Source organism: Octopus bimaculoides, chromosome 9 (genome assembly GCF_046866305.1).
Source record: "Octopus bimaculoides isolate indiv1 chromosome 9, ASM4686630v1, whole genome shotgun sequence".
NCBI lineage: Eukaryota > Metazoa > Mollusca > Cephalopoda > Octopoda > Octopodidae > Octopus > Octopus bimaculoides.
Genome location: NC_142936.1, coordinates 4949532 through 4971304, shown reverse-complemented (window position 1 = coordinate 4971304; position 21773 = coordinate 4949532). Strand labels below are relative to the sequence as shown.

The 21773-nt window shown below is 34.6% G+C and overlaps 2 protein-coding genes across 6 annotated transcripts in view; one reads left to right on the top strand and one right to left on the bottom strand.

Annotated features, from left to right (window-relative positions):
• Window positions 1-4071: 4071 nt before the first annotated feature.
• On the bottom strand, window positions 4072-10923 carry LOC106880636 (uncharacterized). 5 transcript variants are annotated; one of them, XR_016243016.1, is made up of 3 exons: window positions 10336-10913; window positions 8146-8253; window positions 4072-5829 (listed from the first exon to the last, which is right to left on the bottom strand). XR_016243016.1 is itself a non-coding variant. In XM_089357040.1 (3 exons), exons 1-3 carry the CDS (start codon window positions 10520-10522, stop codon window positions 6512-6514), a joined length of 369 nt encoding a protein of 122 aa, XP_089213166.1. In that variant the 5' UTR covers window positions 10523-10923; the 3' UTR covers window positions 6280-6511. The 5 variants fall into 5 exon arrangements, 1 of the variants encoding a protein (XP_089213166.1); XR_016243018.1 differs by lacking the exon at window positions 4072-5829 and adding an exon at window positions 6280-6742 and having other exon boundaries at window positions 8146-8302; window positions 10336-10919; XR_016243017.1 differs by lacking the exon at window positions 4072-5829 and adding an exon at window positions 6280-6721.
• Window positions 8341-21773, top strand: part of LOC106880635 (glyceraldehyde-3-phosphate dehydrogenase) — a 38835-nt gene continuing 25402 nt past the window's right edge. Inside the window, exon 1 of the mRNA XM_014930671.3 lies at window positions 8341-8450. Coding sequence (XP_014786157.2) covers window positions 8388-8450 — 63 coding nt within the window. The 5' untranslated portion in view covers window positions 8341-8387. The remainder of the gene's footprint in view (window positions 8451-21773) is intronic.

The following is a 21773-nucleotide window of genomic DNA, read 5'->3' as shown; positions in this document are numbered from 1 at the left end:
TGGAATTTTTAAATTTGAGGACAACTTTTTATCTTTCTGCTGATGCTATAAATAATGTTCTAACGTCCTATAAATGGGTCAGGAGCCTATGTTGACATAAGTTTTTCATTTGTTTTACAAAACAACCAATGTAAATTTATGGTTAAATTTAGGATAACACCCAGATGATTAACTGTTCTTAAATATGTAACGATTGTTAATTTTGTACCCAACATGTAGATAATATTTAATCTTAATATACTCAAAAGTGTGTCTGCTAGCATATTTGGTTATAGATAACCCATCATCTCTATACAAGCCAAAGTCCATTGATTTAAGTCTCATGCAAAGTATGTAGATTTAGTTTGTTTCCTGTAAATTTCATCTCGTCATTATTTTGATGTACATTTATGTCTTCTTATAATTTGGAGTTTTTTATTGAGTAGTTGCTTATGAAGACAATTATTTATAATGAATAGTTTGCTTTCCGTTATGTGAGGGTGCTGAAAAATTCATGGTTTGGGGTAAAAGAAAATACAGGAGGAGCAGTTAATTATGATTTTATTCAATATATTCCCCTCTCAGATTCACACACTTGTTGCAGCTGGATGCCCTTCCCAATGCCAACCACTCCGTGAGTGTAGTGGGTGCTTTTTACGTGCCACTGGCATAGGAGCCAGAGGAGGCTGGCAACGGCCATGATTGGTTGGTGCTTTTTACATGCCACCAACATAGAAGCCAGTCAAGGCAGCACTGTCACCGACCACGTTTGAATGGTGCTTTTTACGTGCCACCGGCATGGGTATCACAACTACAATTTCCATTTGATTTTCATTTTGATGTTGATGTACTTGACTCAATAGGTCTCCTCAAGCACAGCAGGTCGCCCTACGATCCAAGGTACTTTTGAATGGGCTGGAGATGGTTATGCGAAACTGGTGTAGGATACAGCCATGAACTCACTTTATTTGCCGGGTCTTTGCAGTCAAAGCATATCTCCAGAGGTTTCGGTCTTTCGTCATTGCCTCGGTGAGGCCCAACATTCGAAAGTCATGCTTCACCACCTCATCCCATGTCTTCCTGGGTCTACCTTTACTCCGGATTCCTTCAAATGTTTGGGAGTGGCACTTCACGCATCTCTCCACATCTATCCCATAGTACATGGCCATACCAGCGCAAGCGTCTCTCTTGCACGCCACATCTCATGCTTCTTATGTCCAACATTTCTCTCAGGGCACTTACACTCTGTCATGTGTGCACACTGACATTACACATCCAGCGGATCATGCTAACTTCATTTCTTTCGAGCCTTCACATGTCCTCTGCAGTCACAGCCCATGTTTCACTGTCGTGAAGCATGGCAGTTCACACACATGTATCATAATGAAAATAATAACAATAATAATGATGATGATTATTATTATTATTATTTCTTTACTAACCACAAAGGGCTTACATTTAAAAAACATTGTGGACAGAACAGGACAAATAGAATATGGAGTTACATGAAGGTCATGTAAAGAATGAAAAACAATTGATTACAACAACGATATTCTCCAAAAGAGGGAGATCTCCTAGGACTGCATGAGGAAACCCTACAAATCCACAACAATCCTAACCACTGGAGTAAGCACCCTTTCCACTTTGTCTACAGGTGCATGCTTAGAGTAGACCCCTTCATTTGAGCTATTCCTGCAACATTCACCCATTTATTAACAAAATTGCTGAGAGGCAGAAATTTCCCTTTCTACTCTCACTTTCCTTTTCAAGTGAAACTTGGAAAAGTTGATGAGGGCTTAGCTTTCAATTCTTTCAGCCTGGTCCATCACACAACCTCTTTTGCTAAGGCTGTCAGGCAAAGAAAAACAGCCTACCCTTCCCAGGCAAAGAAAGGTGGTGGGACTTTCTACTAAAGGCACAAGGTCTGAAATCTAGTCCTTTACATCAATCGCAGTGTTTCACTGGTACTTAATTTATCGACCCCTGAAAGGATGAAAGGCAAAGTCAACTTCAGTGGAATTTGAACTCAGAACATAGCATCAGGTAAAATACTGTTAAACATTTTGTCCAGCGTGAATAATAATAATAATAATAATAATAAGTTTTGTTTTAACAGTTAATAAAAAAATAACTGAAATACATCATAAAATAATATGCATCTAGTAGAGTCATCACTGCATTCCACTCATGTTTTTAGATGTATTTAAATTATTTTCAAAGTAAATTAAAAAATTCTGAGAATGTGTTTGAAATAGTCTGACGAGGAAACCTGATAAGATACCCGGAAAGAGAAAGAGAGAAAGATAAAGAAAGAGAGATGAGAATGAGACTGACAGTATTGTCCTTTTTCTTTCTTTCTTTCTTTCTCTCACTCTCTTTAAATATTTCTACTTCTTTGAAGTTACTCAAGACATAACTATCCCAGTTAATTTATAATTCTCTGTTTACTGATACCCAAATTTAAATACCACTTTAGCTACCCAAGCAGCCAACTGTCTGACTGTTTAGTCTAGTCAAGAAGTCCAGTAACACAATCAAGTTTATCAAATATCAAACAAATATTTTATCCCTTGTGTCTCTTTACTCTGTCTTTTATTTGTATCAAATTCTCTTGCTACAACACTATAAGCTCCTCCCACTGATTGTGTCTAAGAAGTTAAGTCTTTGATTCATAGCAGAGGCATTGGGAGATATTCCAGAGCAGACGACAAAAATTTGCTAACCAGATGGGACAGACCCTCCAGATCAAAACATCCTGGTCAAACTGAGATGTGTGCTGAGCTTATATTTGTGGAATTTCCTGTCATAGACAACAGAAGTGAGTTCTGCAATTTTTTGTTGTTGAACAACTTGCACAGATTTGCTTGTAGTGTACATTAACTCCCTCCCCTCCATCAAATTGATATCCCTTGTACAGTTACACGATGTGCTGTATGTCAGATGCTGAAATAATCACAGAACAACATAAAATTGTTTGACTCAAGAATACAGTGCACTGCGCGGTCCAGGAATTGAAACTGTGGTCTTGTGATCGAGGTTTGAGTACAACACTCTAAAGACCTAGACCACATACCCTGAAGCCTGTATCTATTATCTCTATCCTTCAAAACTAGCTGTCATCGATCACTACTCCTCTATTCATTGAACTGTGTAGCGTGTTAGTTCTCATAAATAGTGAGGTGGAAGCCTCGGAAAAGTTCAATGGGGGTGGGGGTGAAATTTCCGAGGCTTCCACCTCACCCCTACCCCATTTTTCGGACCCCAAAAAGGGTTTTGTAGCATATTAGGAGGTCACAGGAATACCTTCAGCAAAAATAAAAAAATCCAATGATTCTGGGAGGAGGGGGGTACTGGCCCCACCCCATTTTCCGAACCAAAATAAGGGATTTGCAGCATGTTAGGAGGTCATGGTACTTGATTTCATGCAAAAAAAAAAAATCTGAGTTTTTAAAATTTTCTTAGTGGAAATCGTGCGGGTATTAATATAGAAATTTACCAATAAAAGTCAATAAACAAACAGAAAATGCAAACCAATGAACAAATACAAGCGTGAGACCTCACCCACGCCATCGAATATAAATATATCACCAAAACGAATAACAATTCTCACTTGGAGTTCGCAGTGATATGAAACTCAAATCAAAAAATAAACTTTCACTTTCAATAAACAATATACTCTACTACAGAGGTCGGAAAAGTGATCAATATTGACTCCTGGGGGCAAGGGTTTATGCAGCTATCCAAGGGCTCAATAAACACCTGAAATTTTGAGCTTTAGAGGAACTAAACTGATCCTGGAAGAGTGCAGTGTTTTAAGGTTAAATCTTACTAATCTCGAACCAAATATTGATGTAATAAGTTATTGCTACCAAATACATTTTTCACATTAAGTACTCCAACTTTATTACTATTGTTTTGTTTTTATTAATTACGTTATGTATTTTCATTAAATTTCTTTCAAATATTTCTCATTAAAAAGTGGTAACAACATACACAAAAAAAATATGAATTAAAACAGTTCTAGTATTGTAAACATCTGTCACGCATACACAGTATCCAGGGAAAGCTATCTTGCAGCAGATGGGTGTTTAAACATGTCACATATACTATGTATGTGTGACCAATAATGCTAACACAAAAGATTGAAGAAATTATTAGTTTTAAATCAAGAAAATTGTTTATTAATATTGTACTTTTTCGTTTTATTTCAGAAATCTGTATGATTGAGGTAGATGAGTTATCAACGATTCCATGAAAACGTCAATTATATAAGAAGTTCGTTGACTCCTGCACTACAATATCTGTTGAGCACACCTCACTCATATGTGTGACAATTCAACTTTGATATGCATATGGTGTGTGTGTGTGTGTGTGTGTGTGCATAGCCGCTTCGTTCCGTTGGCCTCATTAACCAGATGTTCCTCGCTGCTTTGTCAAATCCTTTGTAATGAAGTCATTAATTTAACTAAAAGATCATTATTTGGAGCCGCTCAAAAGCACGATCATCCTTTCAGCTTGTCGCTGATCGATATCTGTTTGTTTTGTTTTGTTTTCTTTTTGTATTGACTCTTCATAGAGTCGCAAGCTATGTAAACACTCAGTTGGAAATATTTGAATCAATCATTGGTTTTACTCCTATAAAGTTCTAAGTGGTATAGGTAACTCATTAGGTAATTATGCACACTAGGAAAACGCTGTTGTACGTTCCATCTTGGTCAAACAATCTTACCCAGTATGATCCTTCAATGTGGCGATGGAAGCATTCGACAGCATGGATGTCTGTGACCTCATAAGATTTTATATACGAGATACCTTAACGAAGAAGCTCGCGTCAGTCCCTTTTGGTCTGTACAAAGATGACATTTTGGTCATGTCTAGAGCTGCCAACGAGTATACTGGAGGTAGAGTTAGGAAGGAACTAATTTGTACTCTTAGACCCCATGACCTTAACATTACAACTGAGACCTACGTTACCATTGTTAAATTTTTAGACATTGCTCTAGGCCTGGGTATCTGTTCATACAAGCCCTATCACAAACCAAACGAAAGGCTGTCGTACATTAAAAACACTGTCCTGGCACTGACCTAGTGAAGGACATTATAATAAGAGGATTTTAAACTTGCCTCAAGTAAAGAGATTTTTGATGAAAGCTTCTTCACCGATGGGATCTAAGCTCTGCAATACCGAAAGGGTTATGTTGGAAAATAAACCTCATTTGGTCACATTCTATGAGAGTATCTTGGCCAGCTCATGAATTTTTTTACCCGACCCTCCCTCATAAATATATGAGTTTATGCGTGTGTGTGTGTGTATTTATATGCACACACACATGCACTCAACCACACACACACATATACGCGCGTGCACACACACACTAAAATGACATTTTAGGACAGCTGCTAATCACATGCGTGATGTCTTCCACAGAACATGACAGCCTACACATGCTGTTGTACCTTGGGATTAAAAGAGTGTCACTGTCTCTCTTGTTCACAAAGTACTTTGTGGCAATCTCCTGTTCCTGGATTGCAAACACATAGCCTTCAAAGTGTGATGTGATATAGTGGTCTTGTGTCTAAGAGTGGCTGTGCTTCATGTCAATTCTACTGTCTTCTTCAAGCTTCCGGGCAACATACTCATGCATGATGTTTGTTTTTTTTGTATGTTGAGTGCTTTCCATCCAGGTCTTCTTTGAGGTAAGAGAACCCAGCTGTTTTGAGGCTGTATAGGAGACCATCAGGAAGAGAGTGTTTCTTGAGGAGTTCACTGCCAACTCGTACAATGTTGCTCACTTCACTTTTCAGGACTGCATTAATGTATTTATTTTTGCTGCTGTTGTTTTACAGATGCTGCCTAGGCGAAGGCAGAGATTCAGATTGAGAGAGAAAGAAAGAAAGAGAGATATAGTGGGGAGAGAGAGAAAATGCATGTATGTATGTACATATGTATTCATACGTGTGAATGTATATGCGTGTGCGACAAAAACCATATAGCTGATGAAGCTAAAACTGACGATCCATTGGTATTGGTCTCCAGAGTGTCGGTATGAGGAGACGATGTCACCCTCTTTTTCAGCTTAGCCTGTCTATCTATATCATGAGGGAAGGTTGTATGGGTGAATGACATTGTGTACTAATACTGAAGGATTGCTGCCAAACCTTCATAGGTTTAACGTCAAATAAATCAAATAAATAAATAAAATAAAATAAACAAAAACTATTAATAACAGAATTTCAAGCCTTGTGCCTATAATAGAAAAGATCATGTTAGATCAAGATGGTTCAAGAATGGAACACATGGAAGAGCTTGTCATTTATTTTTCTTATACTTAAAAAAACACTCTCATTTTTACATTACTGATTCAGCTGACAGTTGTGATCTATCTATCTATCTGTCTGTCTGTCCATCCATCTACCAATCTCTCTCTCTCTCTGTCTGTTTGTCTGTCTGCTCGTCTGTCCGTCTGTTCTTCTGTCCGTCTGTTCTTCTGTCCGTCTGTTCTTCTGTCCGTCTGTTCTTCTGTCCGTCTGTCTATCTTTCTGTCTGTTTGTCTGTCTGTCTGTCTGAACGAGCAGATTTATGAAATAAAGGCCTTCCAGTCATGACCATTCCGCCTACTTGTATACCTAGAACTACACTGGAACATAAGCTCTGAAGACGATAGGAGTAATTTGAGGGAAATTTGGCTGCTATTTCTAGCTTGATCGCACAACCACGTAGACGACCGCTTGCTGGCTCACGCTGTAGTAGAAGGTAGATTCGCTAAGGTAAAGACATGAACAAGGGAGTAAAGTGTAAAAATATGTTAAATAAAGAAAACTTTTGTACATTAGATAGCTGCAGTAAAAATAGTAGATATAGAGTGAAAACGTAAGCACATCTAGATAAAGTAAAATTAATTGCTTGTTACCTAAAGTCAAATTAAAAATAACCCACTAAGTACACAGATAAGGATATCTTAATACATGTCTCAAATAAAACCTACTGTTCTGTATATCTATAAGAGAACGATTTAATGGAATGGAGGAGGAGGAGGAGGAGGAGAAGAGAGAGAGAGAGAGAGAGAGAGAGATAGATCTTGATATTTGAGCTGGATATATTACATTAGCTATGTTGTCAGAATGAATGAAGATATGAGATATCCCAATATATAAAAGGCAGGGTGTGTGTGTGTACGTGAATGTAGTTTATACACGTCCAGAAATTAGCACGCATGTCGCTCCAATTTTAGGAGGACATTCGTCATGATCCTAGCTGCATTTTCGTCAACTTTTTCTCTCAGAGGCACCCGCGTATAGCTATAAAAATCGATTTTCAACCATAACTTTTACCAATTTTGAAGTTTGTTGACATGGCGAAGTCAAACTGCGTACGCGCGTGAAGGAGAGAGAGAGAAAGAGAGAGAGAAAGAGAGAGAGAGAGAGAGAGAGAGAGAGAAAGCTTGGTTTGGAGTTCAAACAACTGAAGAAAGCCACTGAGTAGAATAACCGTAACAGCTAAGACCAGTTTAAAATGTTCATGGTTGACAATAAATCGTAGATGGAACCTTTCTGCTGGCGATAGATATTTTAAATCCTCGGTGCTCTACACTTGCGAAGCGTCATGCTAGAGGGCGAAACTCTTTTGATAATGAGATACCTGTTTAATATACAGCAGGGTTTATGATGACGCCATTATCCTAGCTTGCAAACTCTCTAAAGGAGTTCCTACAAGTTCTGTGTCGGGCAAAGCAAATCTGATACCCGTCTGTCCACGCACACACAGAAATAGAATATCGTTCAACAAGGATACACATTTCTGTCTTTCTCTCGAAACACAGATAAATACATATATACATATAAATATTAATATATTTAAAGAAAAGATCCCGAGATCCATGATGACCGTAGCCACATGGCTGAAACGCATAAAAGAAATACGATATATATATATATATATATATATATATATATATATATATATATATATATCCATACGTGCATACATATACGCATGCACATACGTACGTACGTATGTACGACCCGACTACGCTCCATTGAAATTGTTTAAAATCTATATTTTAGTTACATTATTATTTTTTGTTTTAATATTCTTCATCTTTATCATAAATGATAGATAAATAGAAAATACTTAAATAAAAATTTAAAACAAAAAAATGAACAAACGTTTGCCGTCACTGCTAGCATATTCTTGTTCCTACAGTTTCTGAGATGATGGCCGAAATTTTGATATCTAGATTTAAACATACTTTTTAATTTTCTGGAATGTTTCATCTAAATAAATAGAAAACAACAACAGTTTCATACTTTTAGTACCATTTTTCTGCAAATGAAAAAAAAAAACGAAAAAATAATCTCGGTCTCTCCCAGACTGAAAGAAGAAGACAATATGGTTTCATTTGATAACAATGGAAGAGAAAAACTTTTGTCTAGTATGTTGTGCATCTCTCTCCTCTCACGATCGGAAATCGGTAAGAGATTATTTTTTTAACCTTCTGGTAGTTGGTTTCTTGGTTATAAGGTTATTTTATATACACTCACAAATATATATATTGTGAAATTTGATCAACATTACGAAATAATGCACATTAAATATATATTGTATCTCAAGAAAACCCTTGATAAAACCAGGGAACTTGGGTGCTGACATCCCCTTAGGTATTTATATCCTTGAAGTAATATAGGTCCTAAACAATTATATATCTATATATATACATGTATATACATGTGTGTATATATATATATGTGTGTATATATATATATATATATATATATATATGTATATATATATACACATGTATATATATATATATGTATATATATATACACATGTATATATATATATATGTATATATATATACACATGTATATATATATATATGTATATATATATACACACATGTATATATATATATATATATATATATGTGTATATATATATATACACACCTGTATATATATATATATATATATATATATACATGTATATATATTATATATATATACATGTATATATATTATATATATATACATGTATATATATTATATATATATACATGTATATATATTATATATATATACATGTATATATATTATATATATATACATGTATATATATATATATTATATATATATACATGTATATATATATATATTATATATATATACATGTATATATATATATATTATATATATATACATGTATATATATATATATTATATATATATACATGTATATATATATATATTATATATATATACATGTATATATATATATACATATATATATACATATATATGTATACATGTATATATATACATATATATATACATATATATGTATACATGTATATACATATATATATATATATACATGTATATATATATATGTATACATGTATATACATATATATATATATACATGTATATATATATGTATACATGTATATACATATATATATATATACATGTATATATATATGTATACATGTATATACATATATATATATATATATATATACATGTATATATATATGTATACATGTATATACATATATATATATACATGTATATATATATGTATACATGTATATACATATATATATATACATGTATATATATATGTATACATGTATATACATATATATATATACATGTATATATATATGTATACATGTATATACATATATATATATACATGTATATATATATGTATACATGTATATACATACATATATATATATATATATATGTATACATGTATATACATACATGTATATGGGCGGAGGTAAAGAATACTTGCACCACCCGTTTTCGGCGTAACAAAAACCCTAACCCTCACCCCCCTGGTGTACGTATTCTTTACTTTCGCCCATACATGTATATATATATATATATATATATATATATATATATATGTATATATATAATCTTATTTTAAAGCTGCAGGAGATTTTAAAGAAAATTTTGACGTTCAACTTATATCGTCTCCGGAGGGCAATGAGGCCAATTCGAAAAGGAGTCGATGAAGGAGGAGGATCTGTACATTGTCGTTTGACTTGTTAAGAATTGGATGCTCAAATCTCCCTCAAATCACATCCTATTGTCTTGAAAAAAAATACGATGGACACTCCGTAAATATATAAACACCGGTATGCTTATGATTGGAACACTAGATCATTGCTCTGCTTGATGAAGGATGGCCTGGGGCTAACCGACAACGGCAGGTCTTGAACTCGGATTGGAGAGGAGCAAAAACTATATACACTGATAATGGATTTTGTTTGGCATTCGATTGTCTCAGCCACTTCAAATATATTGGTCATGGACATTATAAAAGTCAAAATTTAAACGAACCCCATTTCTGTCTAATTCCAAGATGTCCTTTAGCCATTTCAGATTCTAAAATGAAATTTGCGATCTGTCTTAGACAATTTTGACAACTCGTCAGAACATTTGTCATAACAAATGCCCATATTTGTTTACAGACATTTAGTTAGCTCTTGTCTCTTACGTTCTGGGTTCTATGAAGCTCTCCTTTCATAAGCCCCAAGTTTTTCCGGTGGTTGACACAAATTGAGAATGTATATCGTATATGAATGGATGCCAGGGAAACACGTCCTGTTCATCATACGTGAAACACGGGAAAGACAAAGGGTTAACTTAAAAAATAATAATAATTGCGGGTAGGTTTCGGGGGCGGAGGTAAAGAATACGCATGCCACCCGTTTTCGGCGTAACCCTAACCCTAAACGCCGAGAACGGGGTGGTGTCCGTATTCTTTACCTTTGCCCTTTTCGAGGTTACGATTCGTGGGGTTGCTACCGAAACAATTACATCAAGGAATAGACATCACGGTTATTTAAAACTCAAATACATTCCATTATCTTCACCTCTTTGCTTTATTTTGTAATAATTATTGTTCGCAGTCTCATTATGACGAAACTTCACTTTATAGTGCATGTATGCAATGTATATGTGCATATTAGTATCTATCTTTTATATATATATATATATATATATATAAATATATATAAATATATAGTATTAGGGAAAAGAACCAAGGTTTATGAACTCATCTTGATCTTATGATATTTACTTTGCATTATATTATCCTTATTTATTGTACTTTTAATTATAAATTTTTTCTATATATGACTGGATTTTCATCGATGAGTTCATAAACCTTGGTTCTTTTCCCGAATACTATATATTTATATATATTTTATACTGTGAAACTTAATTTAATTTAAATTTTTAATAAATTGATTTTAATTGAGTTTTTACCTGTAATTTTGGATTTTTTCCCTATTATTATAATATATATATATATATATATATATATATATATATATATATATATGTATACACTACAAGATTAAGTAAAAAAAAAAGGGTATATCCGATTGAAAATGGCTACAACGACTTATCCACAATCTAATTTTGTTTTATTTAGCGACTCTCAGAAAATAATATGTATAATTTTAAATTAAGTCTGTTTTAACCACACACAATTTTAAGAAGAGCAATTTAATGCAACTGTTTTCTCTTCCTCTCTTGGAATCAACTAGTATATAATATTTCAAATAAAACTGGAGAAATGGAACATAAGATAGGATAATGGCCGATGTCTTTATGGTCTTGAAAAAGAACGGAATTTGGTAACAATCATTGATTTATCATGATTGGTACTGTTTGTGTGGAATTTGAATAAGAATAATGATCAATTGAAAATTACTATTATTGTTATTATTATTATTATATCGTAGTGTTTGTGAGCCCCCAAATTGCATGCTTAATATCAAAGATGTCCCAGTCGTGACCACCTCTTTTGTACATATATCATAGGTGCTCCGGTTTCTGTTTTAAGGCGAGGGAGATATGGGTGTTGTTTCTAGTTGCTCGAGTGACCATGTCTACACTCCTTTGCTCGTTCGTTCATTATAATTATTCTAATAAAGAATAATTTTAGTTATTTTCTTTGATTTCGTTAAGTATTATTATTATATGTGTGTGTGTGTGTGTGTACACGGACAGCTGTACTTATTTTGGTAAATTTTGATGGGTGCATGGAATCAAGTCCCCCGATCTCCTAATGTGCCGCAAACTCTTATTTTTGTTCGGAAAAATATCCACATTCTCGAAAACTTATTTCTGTAAAATGTTGGGGGGAGGGGGTGACATCTCCGAGCGTTTCACCCCACCTCAACCCCCGTTTTCCGGACAAAAAACAAAGTGTTTTTTATTCCGAAATGTCATCCCGTCGTTTAAAACATAACCCCCCCCCCCAACTACTTTAGATAGTAATTCATAAATTTGCGTAGATCGGCGTCGTATTTGAAAAAGAAAATAGATCAGCCATCAAGGGAGTCTTACGTTATCAACCTGATACAAAATCTTAACGTCTTAAATATTGCGTAGCGTAACCCTAAGGGCTCTTTTCTGTTGGTGGTCTTGAAATTTTGAAAATTAAGTGTAAATTTTACAAATTGATAAATTGATGCAAATTTTCATGCTGAATCTGATTATATTGCTAACTTGTTTCGCACGCCGAGCGAAATACTAAGCGGTATTTCGTCCGCCTTTTCTCGCTCTGAGTTCCAATTCCGCCGAGATCGACTTCGCCTTTCATCCTCTTGGGGTCGATAAAATCAGTACCAGGTGAGCACTGGGGTCGATGTAATCATCTTACCCTCCCCCAAAATGTCAGGCCTTGTGCCTGTAGTAGAAAGGGTTATTTAACTTATTTCAGAAAAATGTTGCAGAAGTTTAAAGTTTGAAAATTTTTACGCAATCAGAAAACAGGGTTTGAAAGCGTGATAGCTGTCTATCACAGAATGAAAGCTAAAACAATACGACGATGAATTATTTTTAAACAAAATGAAAGAAAGACATATTACAACGACCGAAGTCGTAAGAAGTTTTAATGAATAAAATCATGTGAAACGGTCGAACAGGCTCGTAAACAATTTACAAAGGAATTTTTTTTTGCGAAAAATTACAAAATAAGCAATCAATACGTTAGAGTTTAGGGTTAATGTTGGGGATTAGGGTTAGGATGCAGTTAAGATTAGGGCTAAAATGATTGAACAAGCATGTAAAAAATTTTAAAAGGATAAATCCTTAATATTATTTTTTTTTTTGCAAAAAATTCCAAAAAGAAAAAAAAAAAAAAAAAACTACGTTATACTGTGGTAATAGTTTAGTTCATGTAAGCAATACATTTTTGTAACGGAAATTCAAAAACGAAAGTTCTGAAAATAAGCACTTGTAGGCATGACGTAAATTGAAACAGCTTCTGTCATTGTTCTATTTACGCTTCTGTGGAAGCTACGGGATTCGATACCAGTGACCTGTCTTGTCAAACATTCTAGAATGTTTCAAGAATAGCGGATTTATGTTCTTTTTAGTAATGTCACTATGGCATGGAACGTTCTAGAATGGTTTTGTCCGCCAGGGGGAGCCAGCAGTCTTTCAGCCTATATATAGGACAGAGAAATTCGTTCTTACTCTTTTTGCTACGCCGAATCCGACTGGTTCACATCCTTGTTATGGCGATTTTATTGAATAAATTTACTCTTTAGTATTTCAAGATATTTTTATGTAATTTTGGTAAATATATCTGTTGAAATGAGATGTAAGTGTTATTTTCATTTTTGCGTAATTTAGACGACAATATATTCACCGCACCCTGTGTATGATGCGTGGAGTGTGCATAGCCTAGTGGTTAGTGTTGCACTCACGATCTCACGATTGTGGTTTCAGTTCCTGGACCGGATGGTGCATTGTGTTCTTGAGCTAAACTCTTCATCTTGTGTTGCTCTTTAATCCCTTTGACACCTGACATGTGGTACACTGTGCACCTAAACGGGCAGTGTTGATTTGATGGAAGGAGACAGCACCAGCATATGACCACTGTAAACAAATCATCTGTCTGTACAGGTTGTTCAGCCAGAAATTGCAGAACTATCCTACTTGGATTACAATAGACTACCATACGTACATACATGATGCCTGGACACCAAGGAAACATGTCCTGTGTATTGTATGTGATACACAGGACACGCAGAGGTTTAAAATATTGCAGTGGCCATGAGTGGGATACTTTTCAACATAGGCTTGTCTAGTCTAGGTTAATCTGCTTAAACAACAACAGGTTTAGCTTACTTGTGCCATTATTTTGTGTTTAGAAATATATTTTATTACTAGTGTAGTACCTGCAGAAAATAGCATTGCTTATTTTAGTATGGAATAAACATGGAGGTGTGTGAAAGCGATGGACAGACAGTGATTTTAGTTTAAATTGGGAAATATAGATAGACCAAAGTTAATTTTAGAATTTAAGTTTCAGAGAGAAAGAGAGGAAGTAGCAGTCAAAGTGTGGCTATGTGGTCAGTTGGTTAAACTTTATTCCTTTGCAAACAAAAATTACTCTTTCACACACACACACACTCTATCTGTCTGTGTATCTTAATATTGAAATCTATCTTAATAATTACAATTGTGACTGTAAGCCATTGTCTATTTTCATTCAAATATCCACTTCTAAAATATACTGGAAAAAAATTTGTCAGTTTTACTTTATCACCAGATTTGTTTCATATCACTTGTATGTATCATCATGTGTGTATGACATTTCAGCAGCATAACAGAATCAAGAAATAAATATAGAAGCTTAGACTTTTATATATATAAAAAAAAAAAAAATCATTCTTTTATTCTGTTTACTGATTTAAGAATGTAGTACTTCAATTTATAGCCAGACTAATGTACCAGGCTACAGATTGGGTTATCACTTCTACAAGTATAGTAGATTACAAAACTCTAGTATTTATTTTATTGATCATGGAAAGATGAAAGTTGAAGACAACTTTGGCAGGATTCCAACTCATAAAGAAAGTAAAGGAACATAAATACATTATTCTGTTGATGCTCTACTGATTTTACCATCCATATTTGTATGTAGATTTTTTTCTAGAAACAAAAAGATGTTTCTGAAATGTTGGTATATACCTTTCATCTAGGCCAGGGGTTGCCAAACATTTTCGACCATTGACCCCCAGTAGCCACTTCTTCCACATCGACCCCCACCTTTAGCCACTTGTTCTGCATCGATCCCCTTTAGCCACTTCCCCATCTGCCTCGACCACCCTCCCCATTTAAAATACCTTAATACCTTACCCTGCCGTTCCATATCTTAAATGCGTACTGGATACTGATGCTGGCAATTAATTAAAATGTTAGCTAAAATATACATGTACAACAAATTAAGAAATTCTATTGAAGATGACTTGTGTTTTACATTTAAAATTACGTGTACGAGAATACAGAATTAAACTTTCAATTTTTATGAAATTGTTTTTACTGTTAGAAAATGTGAAAAATGCATCATATATATTACTGGAATATCTTTTATTGAAATTGGCAACATCAATGTGAGGTATGAGCATTGTGCATCAAGGCATTAATATCAGGCTGAATATTGGTCAATTTCTCTCTCAAATCATCTCATTCCTCCAGGTTCAGGTAATTTCTATAAGCAAACGCTTGACAGTTTGCATCCCCTCAGTCACACCTCTTAATCTTTGATTATGATACAGATTACCATATCAAGCCTTGAATGTTAGCAACAGCAGACTTCTCGCTGCAGTGAAAATTTATCATGTTTTCCCATATTTCATGCCGCTGACTAAGTACTTCAAGCATTTCATCTGGGTGAGCTGGTCTTTCACATGCTGACCCCTTGGCTATCATCAGTCCTCTAATTGCTCACCGACCCCTAGAGGGTGCCTCAAATCCTCTTTGGCAACCTCCTAGGCATTTGGAAGTAAAATTAAAGGACCATGAGGGAAGTGACTTGTAATAAATATATATATATATATATGTGTGTGTATATATATATATATTTGTTGATAGTGCTTCTTGGAAAACCATTTGAGTAAGTGATTTTGCTGTCATGTATTCTATGGGTCATCTGCTGGCCTTGTATCATCAGACATAGTATGAAATATTCCTTACCTGAAAAATAGCTATTAAGAGTTTGTGACAGGAGTGGCATTTGGGTGTAAAACAATGATTTAGTAATATCTTCATTTATCTAAACCATGCTAGCTTGGAACAACGGATGTTAAACAAATAAAAGGAATGATGTGTATTAATAAATTTAAAATAGATTTCTACCCACCACAAGAAATTTTATATTAAAAAAAAAAAAAAAACTCCCTCTCGCGAAAAGAAATTTATATTAAAAAAAAAAGCATCCTGAATCAACAATGAAGGAAATTTGAGTAATTGACTGTCTGTGTTTTTCTTTTTACTTCCTTACAAATATAATCAATATCTAAAAACGGTTTTCTTTCATACTGCTGCTTTTTAGTTCATTTAATTTATTTTTACTGTCCTGGGATGGGTGCCGATGTGTGTTGGTGTCAGTGACATCAGCATTGTTTTACATGGTTTTTCCATGCAGGCATAAGTTAATCACATATCATTTTTTTCTCTTTTACTTGTACCGACTTAAAAAAATAAGTACTGGGAGGATGGGGTCGATGACCATGCTGGGGCACTGCCTTAAAGGTTTAGTTGAATAAATTGACCCCATCCCTCAGTACTTATTTTTTTAAGTTGGTACTTATCGGTTTTTTTTGCTGAACAGCTAAGTTATGGGAACATAAACAAACCACCACCACACATCAAGCAGTGATGGGAACAAAGAACACACACACATATGATGAGCTTCCACTTGGTTTATGTTATCAAATTTACTCACAAGTCTTCAGTAGAAGACACTTGCCCAATGGTTTGTAGAGTGGGATTGAATTTGAAACCAGATGGTTGCAAAGCAAGCTTCTTAACCATACAGCCATACCTTTTTATTTATTATCCAATATAATCTCTGTAGAAATGAAACAGCTTTAATCGCTACTGTTTTACTTACTGCTCTTTGGAATGTGTGGCACACCTTTCCTCACCTGTAGGCATGAAACAGACGAGTAGTGAAGTGAACAAAAGGAAATGAAGTGAGATTGCTACAATTAGGGATAAGAAATAAAGTACCAGTCAATTATTGTAATGTAAGTCAAAGGAGAAAAGCTTCTGTCTTATAGTGTGCTCAACACACTTGACTCATTGGCACAGGGGATTCTGGGACATGAGCCTTTTGACATGATGAGGATGATGATATGTATATACCTATATGTGTGTGATAAGCTTTTTTCAGTTTCTGTCTACCAAATCCACCCACAAAGTTGAAAACACTTGCCTAATGTGTTGTGCAGTGGAGTTGAACCCAAGACCACATGGTTGGGAAGCAGGCTTCTTAACCACATTTTGGGAAAACGTATGTAGGTAATCTATACCAGCTGACTAACTTTCATAATCATGTATTAGTGTTTGTTCACTGAGTAAATTGTGTTACAGTTCCTCTTTGAGTGCCAAATGTGCTGCTGACAAAAAAGAAATACTTCTTTTTTTCTTGCAAAAATGTGGCAGAACATGTGTTTACTGTTTTGGTAATTCTTTCAGTTTAAAACATGCCTAAAATTTTTTAGCCTAGCCGAGTAGAGAACTCTATATTGGTAATGTGAAATTGCTTGGTTCTTTACGTGCAGGGAATTAAACTGTAAAATGTGTAGCTTGTCCAAAGAGAGAAATGAGTGATGTGAACAGCTTGTTCGGTCTATAACTGGATAATTTAGCAATGTATTATCAAAAGGAAAGTATAACAGCTAGCATCAGCATCATCATCATCATCATACAGTGTTGTCTACTTTCATGTGGTTGAACTCTGTGTGCTGCTATCTTGGTCTTATGCTGTTTTTATGCATTCACTGCATTTTAAGTTAGTCCAATTCTTGATATTATCATTTCACATAATTCTTAGATTTTCCCCTTCCACTTTTTACTTTTCTCCTTCATATTATCTTCTAATAATAGACTCTATAAATATATATTTCCAATTACTGTATTTGTTGGCATATCGCCCCCCCCCCCCCCGCCTACAAAAAATGTCTTGGAAGATCACATTATATCCTCAATGTGAAGTTGGGCTTCCTATAGGCTAATTCTATTCTTGATGCTCACTACTATAGGCTAAATTTAATCTAGACAGTCTCTTCTACTTAGTTTGACTCTATAATAATAATATTTACTTAAACATCACTAATATTACTTGTACTTTAATGTTTTGTAATCTACTTTTTAACTCTATGAAAGAGTCTAATTTTTTTTTTTGATAGTCTAAGTACTTAATCATTGGTTTTCTATTATGTCATTGGTGTTCTCAAAAGTTCAAAGGCTTTTAATCTATCTGCTAATACTTTTGTTAATGACCATGTTTTTCAATGGTGTATAATCAAAGGGAACAAATATAGCATATTAATGTTTTCTGATTTCAATATTAGTATTTCTTGGTGATTCTACATTTGCAATAGCTTGTAGATAACAATTCAAATTACTCTCTATTTAATACAATCCTTCTTTTGATTTCTACTTCATATTTGCTGTTTTCTATTTGTGTGTCTAGTCAGCTGCCTTCCATTCAATTGTAATATCTATTTGGGGTGAAGGCGGAAAGCTGACAGAAACAGTAGCACGCTGGGCAAAATGCTTAGCAGTATTTCATCTGTTTTTACGTTCTGAGTTCAAATTCTGCTGAGGTCGACTTTGCCTTTCATCCTTTCAGGGGTCAATGAATTAAGTACTAGTTGCATACTGGGGTCGATCTAATTGACTGGCCCTCTCCCCCAAAATTTTGGACCTTGTGCCTAGAGTAGAAAAGAATATATCCATCTCAGACAAGGTGGTGAGCTGGCAGAAACATTAGCATGCCAGGTGAAATGCTTAGCGATATTTCATCTATCTTTATGTTCTGAGTTCAAATTCCGCTGAGGTCAACTTTGCCTTTCATCCTTTTGGATGAAACAGGTAAATAAAACCAGGGTTGATCATCATTGCCAAAAATCAATAGATAGGATTATTCTTTTGAACAAATGTGTTCAAGTGAATAAGATCATAATCATCTACAGCTGGTTGCCTGTTGCCAACCCTCATTCAGTTGACCCACCCAGGGTTAATCAAGTCCCAGCTTGTGTTCAATTAGCATTACCCTTGGTAGCATTGCCTCTACCAGGGCTCACATCTGATTTACAGCCACCTTGAAGCAACCTCTGTTGCCTCCATAGCCAGCTTGATGGCCTCCTGCCTACTGGTCCCTGTGATGCCCAGCATGTTGTAAGCTGTGCAGAGGGATTGGCTGTGAATTCTCTGTATCCCACCTGAATAGGATCATACTCGCTACCCATTGCTTTAGCATAGCTTCACAGGTTCACTCAGCATATTACTTTTTTTTCTCTCATTATAGTCTTCTAAATGCAGTCCTCTCAGGAAAGTTCTAACGGAACCACCGGCTTAGATGCCTTTGATTCAGTACCATGCCTGGTCTTAGTGATGTTGACATGACAGTTTCTGAAAACTTCAGCTACTTCGCCAGGCTGACTTGCAGTTCCCAGTCTTTTGCTGTTGCAAATAGGGCTGGGAGGTGGGCATAACACCTGACATCCTCTTCACATCGCCTTTGTTAAAGGGGTACCAGGTAGTGTGATCAAACCTATAACCTCATGATTTTGAAGTGAACTTCTTAACTTTGGGGCAATATTGAAGTGTACTATGTCTGGTTGTACTTTTATTAACTGACCGCATGTCATTTTTAACTTTGTGAGTAAACAGTTTAAAAATGGGAGGACATGTACTTTTCAGATCTGTGTTAGAATATATTTATCTGTTTGTTTTTAAAAAGGCATTCCACGTGTGCCTACATAAGGAATTTGGTAAACAAGCATAAACAGAAATGCAAATAACTGGTGCCAAATATTTGGCTATAAAGTTGTTTATATAATATTTATTAACTTGATAAATTGAATTAAAAATATATTAGCTTTAGGTTTTGGGAATAGAATTTTGATAGATATATCTTTAAGAGATAACATTTCTAGTAGTGTGTGTGTATATAAATAATGCATATACACACATGCACATGTTTATATATATATATAAAAACATTTGTATGTGTTGTATATATATATATATATAATGTACAAACACGCACACACATAATTCAAATTTACAGAAAACAACAAACTGGTGTATTAGTTTAATACTCAGGAAAAATAGAAGAATCTTTATATATATGCTCATGTTTATATATATAGACATACGTATATACATATATTTATCATTGTCATCATATGTATATATTATGAACTCTTCTATCATTAGATGGCAGACAGGGGTCCACAGTTTCTTGCTGAATAACACAGATGTTTAGTTTATAGTGAACGAATGTTTGTGTTTACAAAAGTTCAATCCCGCAATCAAGTTGGCGTCTGTATAGGTGCTCATGTGTGCCCCGTGTTAGATGTTGAAGTGATGGTAGAGCAATGTCAAATGAAATGTTTTGCTCTGGAACACAATGTGCCACCCAGTCAGGGAATTGAACCCACAATCTAGTGATCATGAGTGCAACACCCTAACCACTATGCCAAAACAGTGCAAATTATAGAGTAATACAGATTGATAGTTTCAACTGGTATTTCAATATTTCAGGGTTACAGCCCCCTCTCCAGGAAATCTTTGGAGAAAAGTTGTTATCCACTGACATTTCTGGATATCACAAGACAGAGAAGTCAGTAGGATCCTACTGTCATAAGGACAGAGGTTGTGTCATATAGCGAGCTGGAGACGGTGTCTCCTTGGGCTAAATTACAACAACATTCATCCTAAACCAGGACTGCCATGTTATGTTGGCAAATAATCTTTACTCTAGAGAAGTCAGTGAATAACAGCTTTTCTCCAAAGATTTCCAGGGAAGTGTCATAACCTTTTATAATTTGATATAAAAGATATGTAATCAATATACAGTAATCCCTTGACTATCGTGGGTGTTACGTTCCAAAACCCTTGTGTGATAGGTGAAAATCTGCGAAGTAGGAGCAGTAATGTACTATATATTTTTTTATTATATTTATAATTTGTATATATTTTTATTATAAATGCAAAACAACACCTTTGAGGAATCAACGTAAGCTTAAATAAACTGCGATATGACAAGGGATTATTGTATACACACATATACATACCTATACACACACACATGCTCGCTAAGATTTGGGTCAAAAACTTTGTAGAATGCTATGCAAAGCTCGTCCACAGTTATTGGCTACCTGATGTCATCATACAGTGGAAATGTTCCTGCTACTGAATATTCATCAGGGAATTCCTTCCATAGTAACTGTGGAGTTTATATAAATAGATAAATGATAGAAAATGGAACAAACAAAATTTTTTATTTAAAATCACAACAATGGTTTCAGCACATTTTTACATTTGTAATATATTGGTGAGATGTTGTGTAATCATTATCAGCCATTCAAGGTGTAAGATGCACCTCAGGTGATTGTTTAAATAAGTTCTTCATTAGATCCTACTGTCATTTCACTCTGTAAGAATGCTTACCCAAAGTGATGTGTTGTTTTCAACAGTTTACAGACAAAACTAAACCTATAGATATAGTGACAGACAAAATACAATAATAATCATAATACAAAATAAAGAAATAGACAAAAAAATATGTGTGGTGGAGGGGTCAGGTTGACTATAAATTGTAAGTCTATCTTCATGGTCAGATTATAAGGAAGAAAGTCTTAAACAGAGTAAAGAATAAAATCTAACATTTAAAGATAATAAAACTGACCATTTCAGTACTTACCAACTGTTTCTCTGAATTCTTTTATGAAACT

Excerpts from the sequence above, each read along its gene's own strand:
- LOC106880636 (XM_089357040.1), bottom strand. The coding sequence starts at position 10,522 with ATGAAAGGAGAGCTTCATAGAACCCAGAAC. Across the intron at positions 8,254-10,492 it reads AGCTTCATAGAACCCAGAAC|ATGAAACATTCCAGAAAATT; the intron begins GTAAGAGACAAG and ends CTATTTATTTAG. Across the intron at positions 6,743-8,145 it reads TGCTAGCAGTGACGGCAAAC|CGAATCTACCTTCTACTACA; the intron begins GTTTGTTCATTT and ends TCTTTACCTTAG.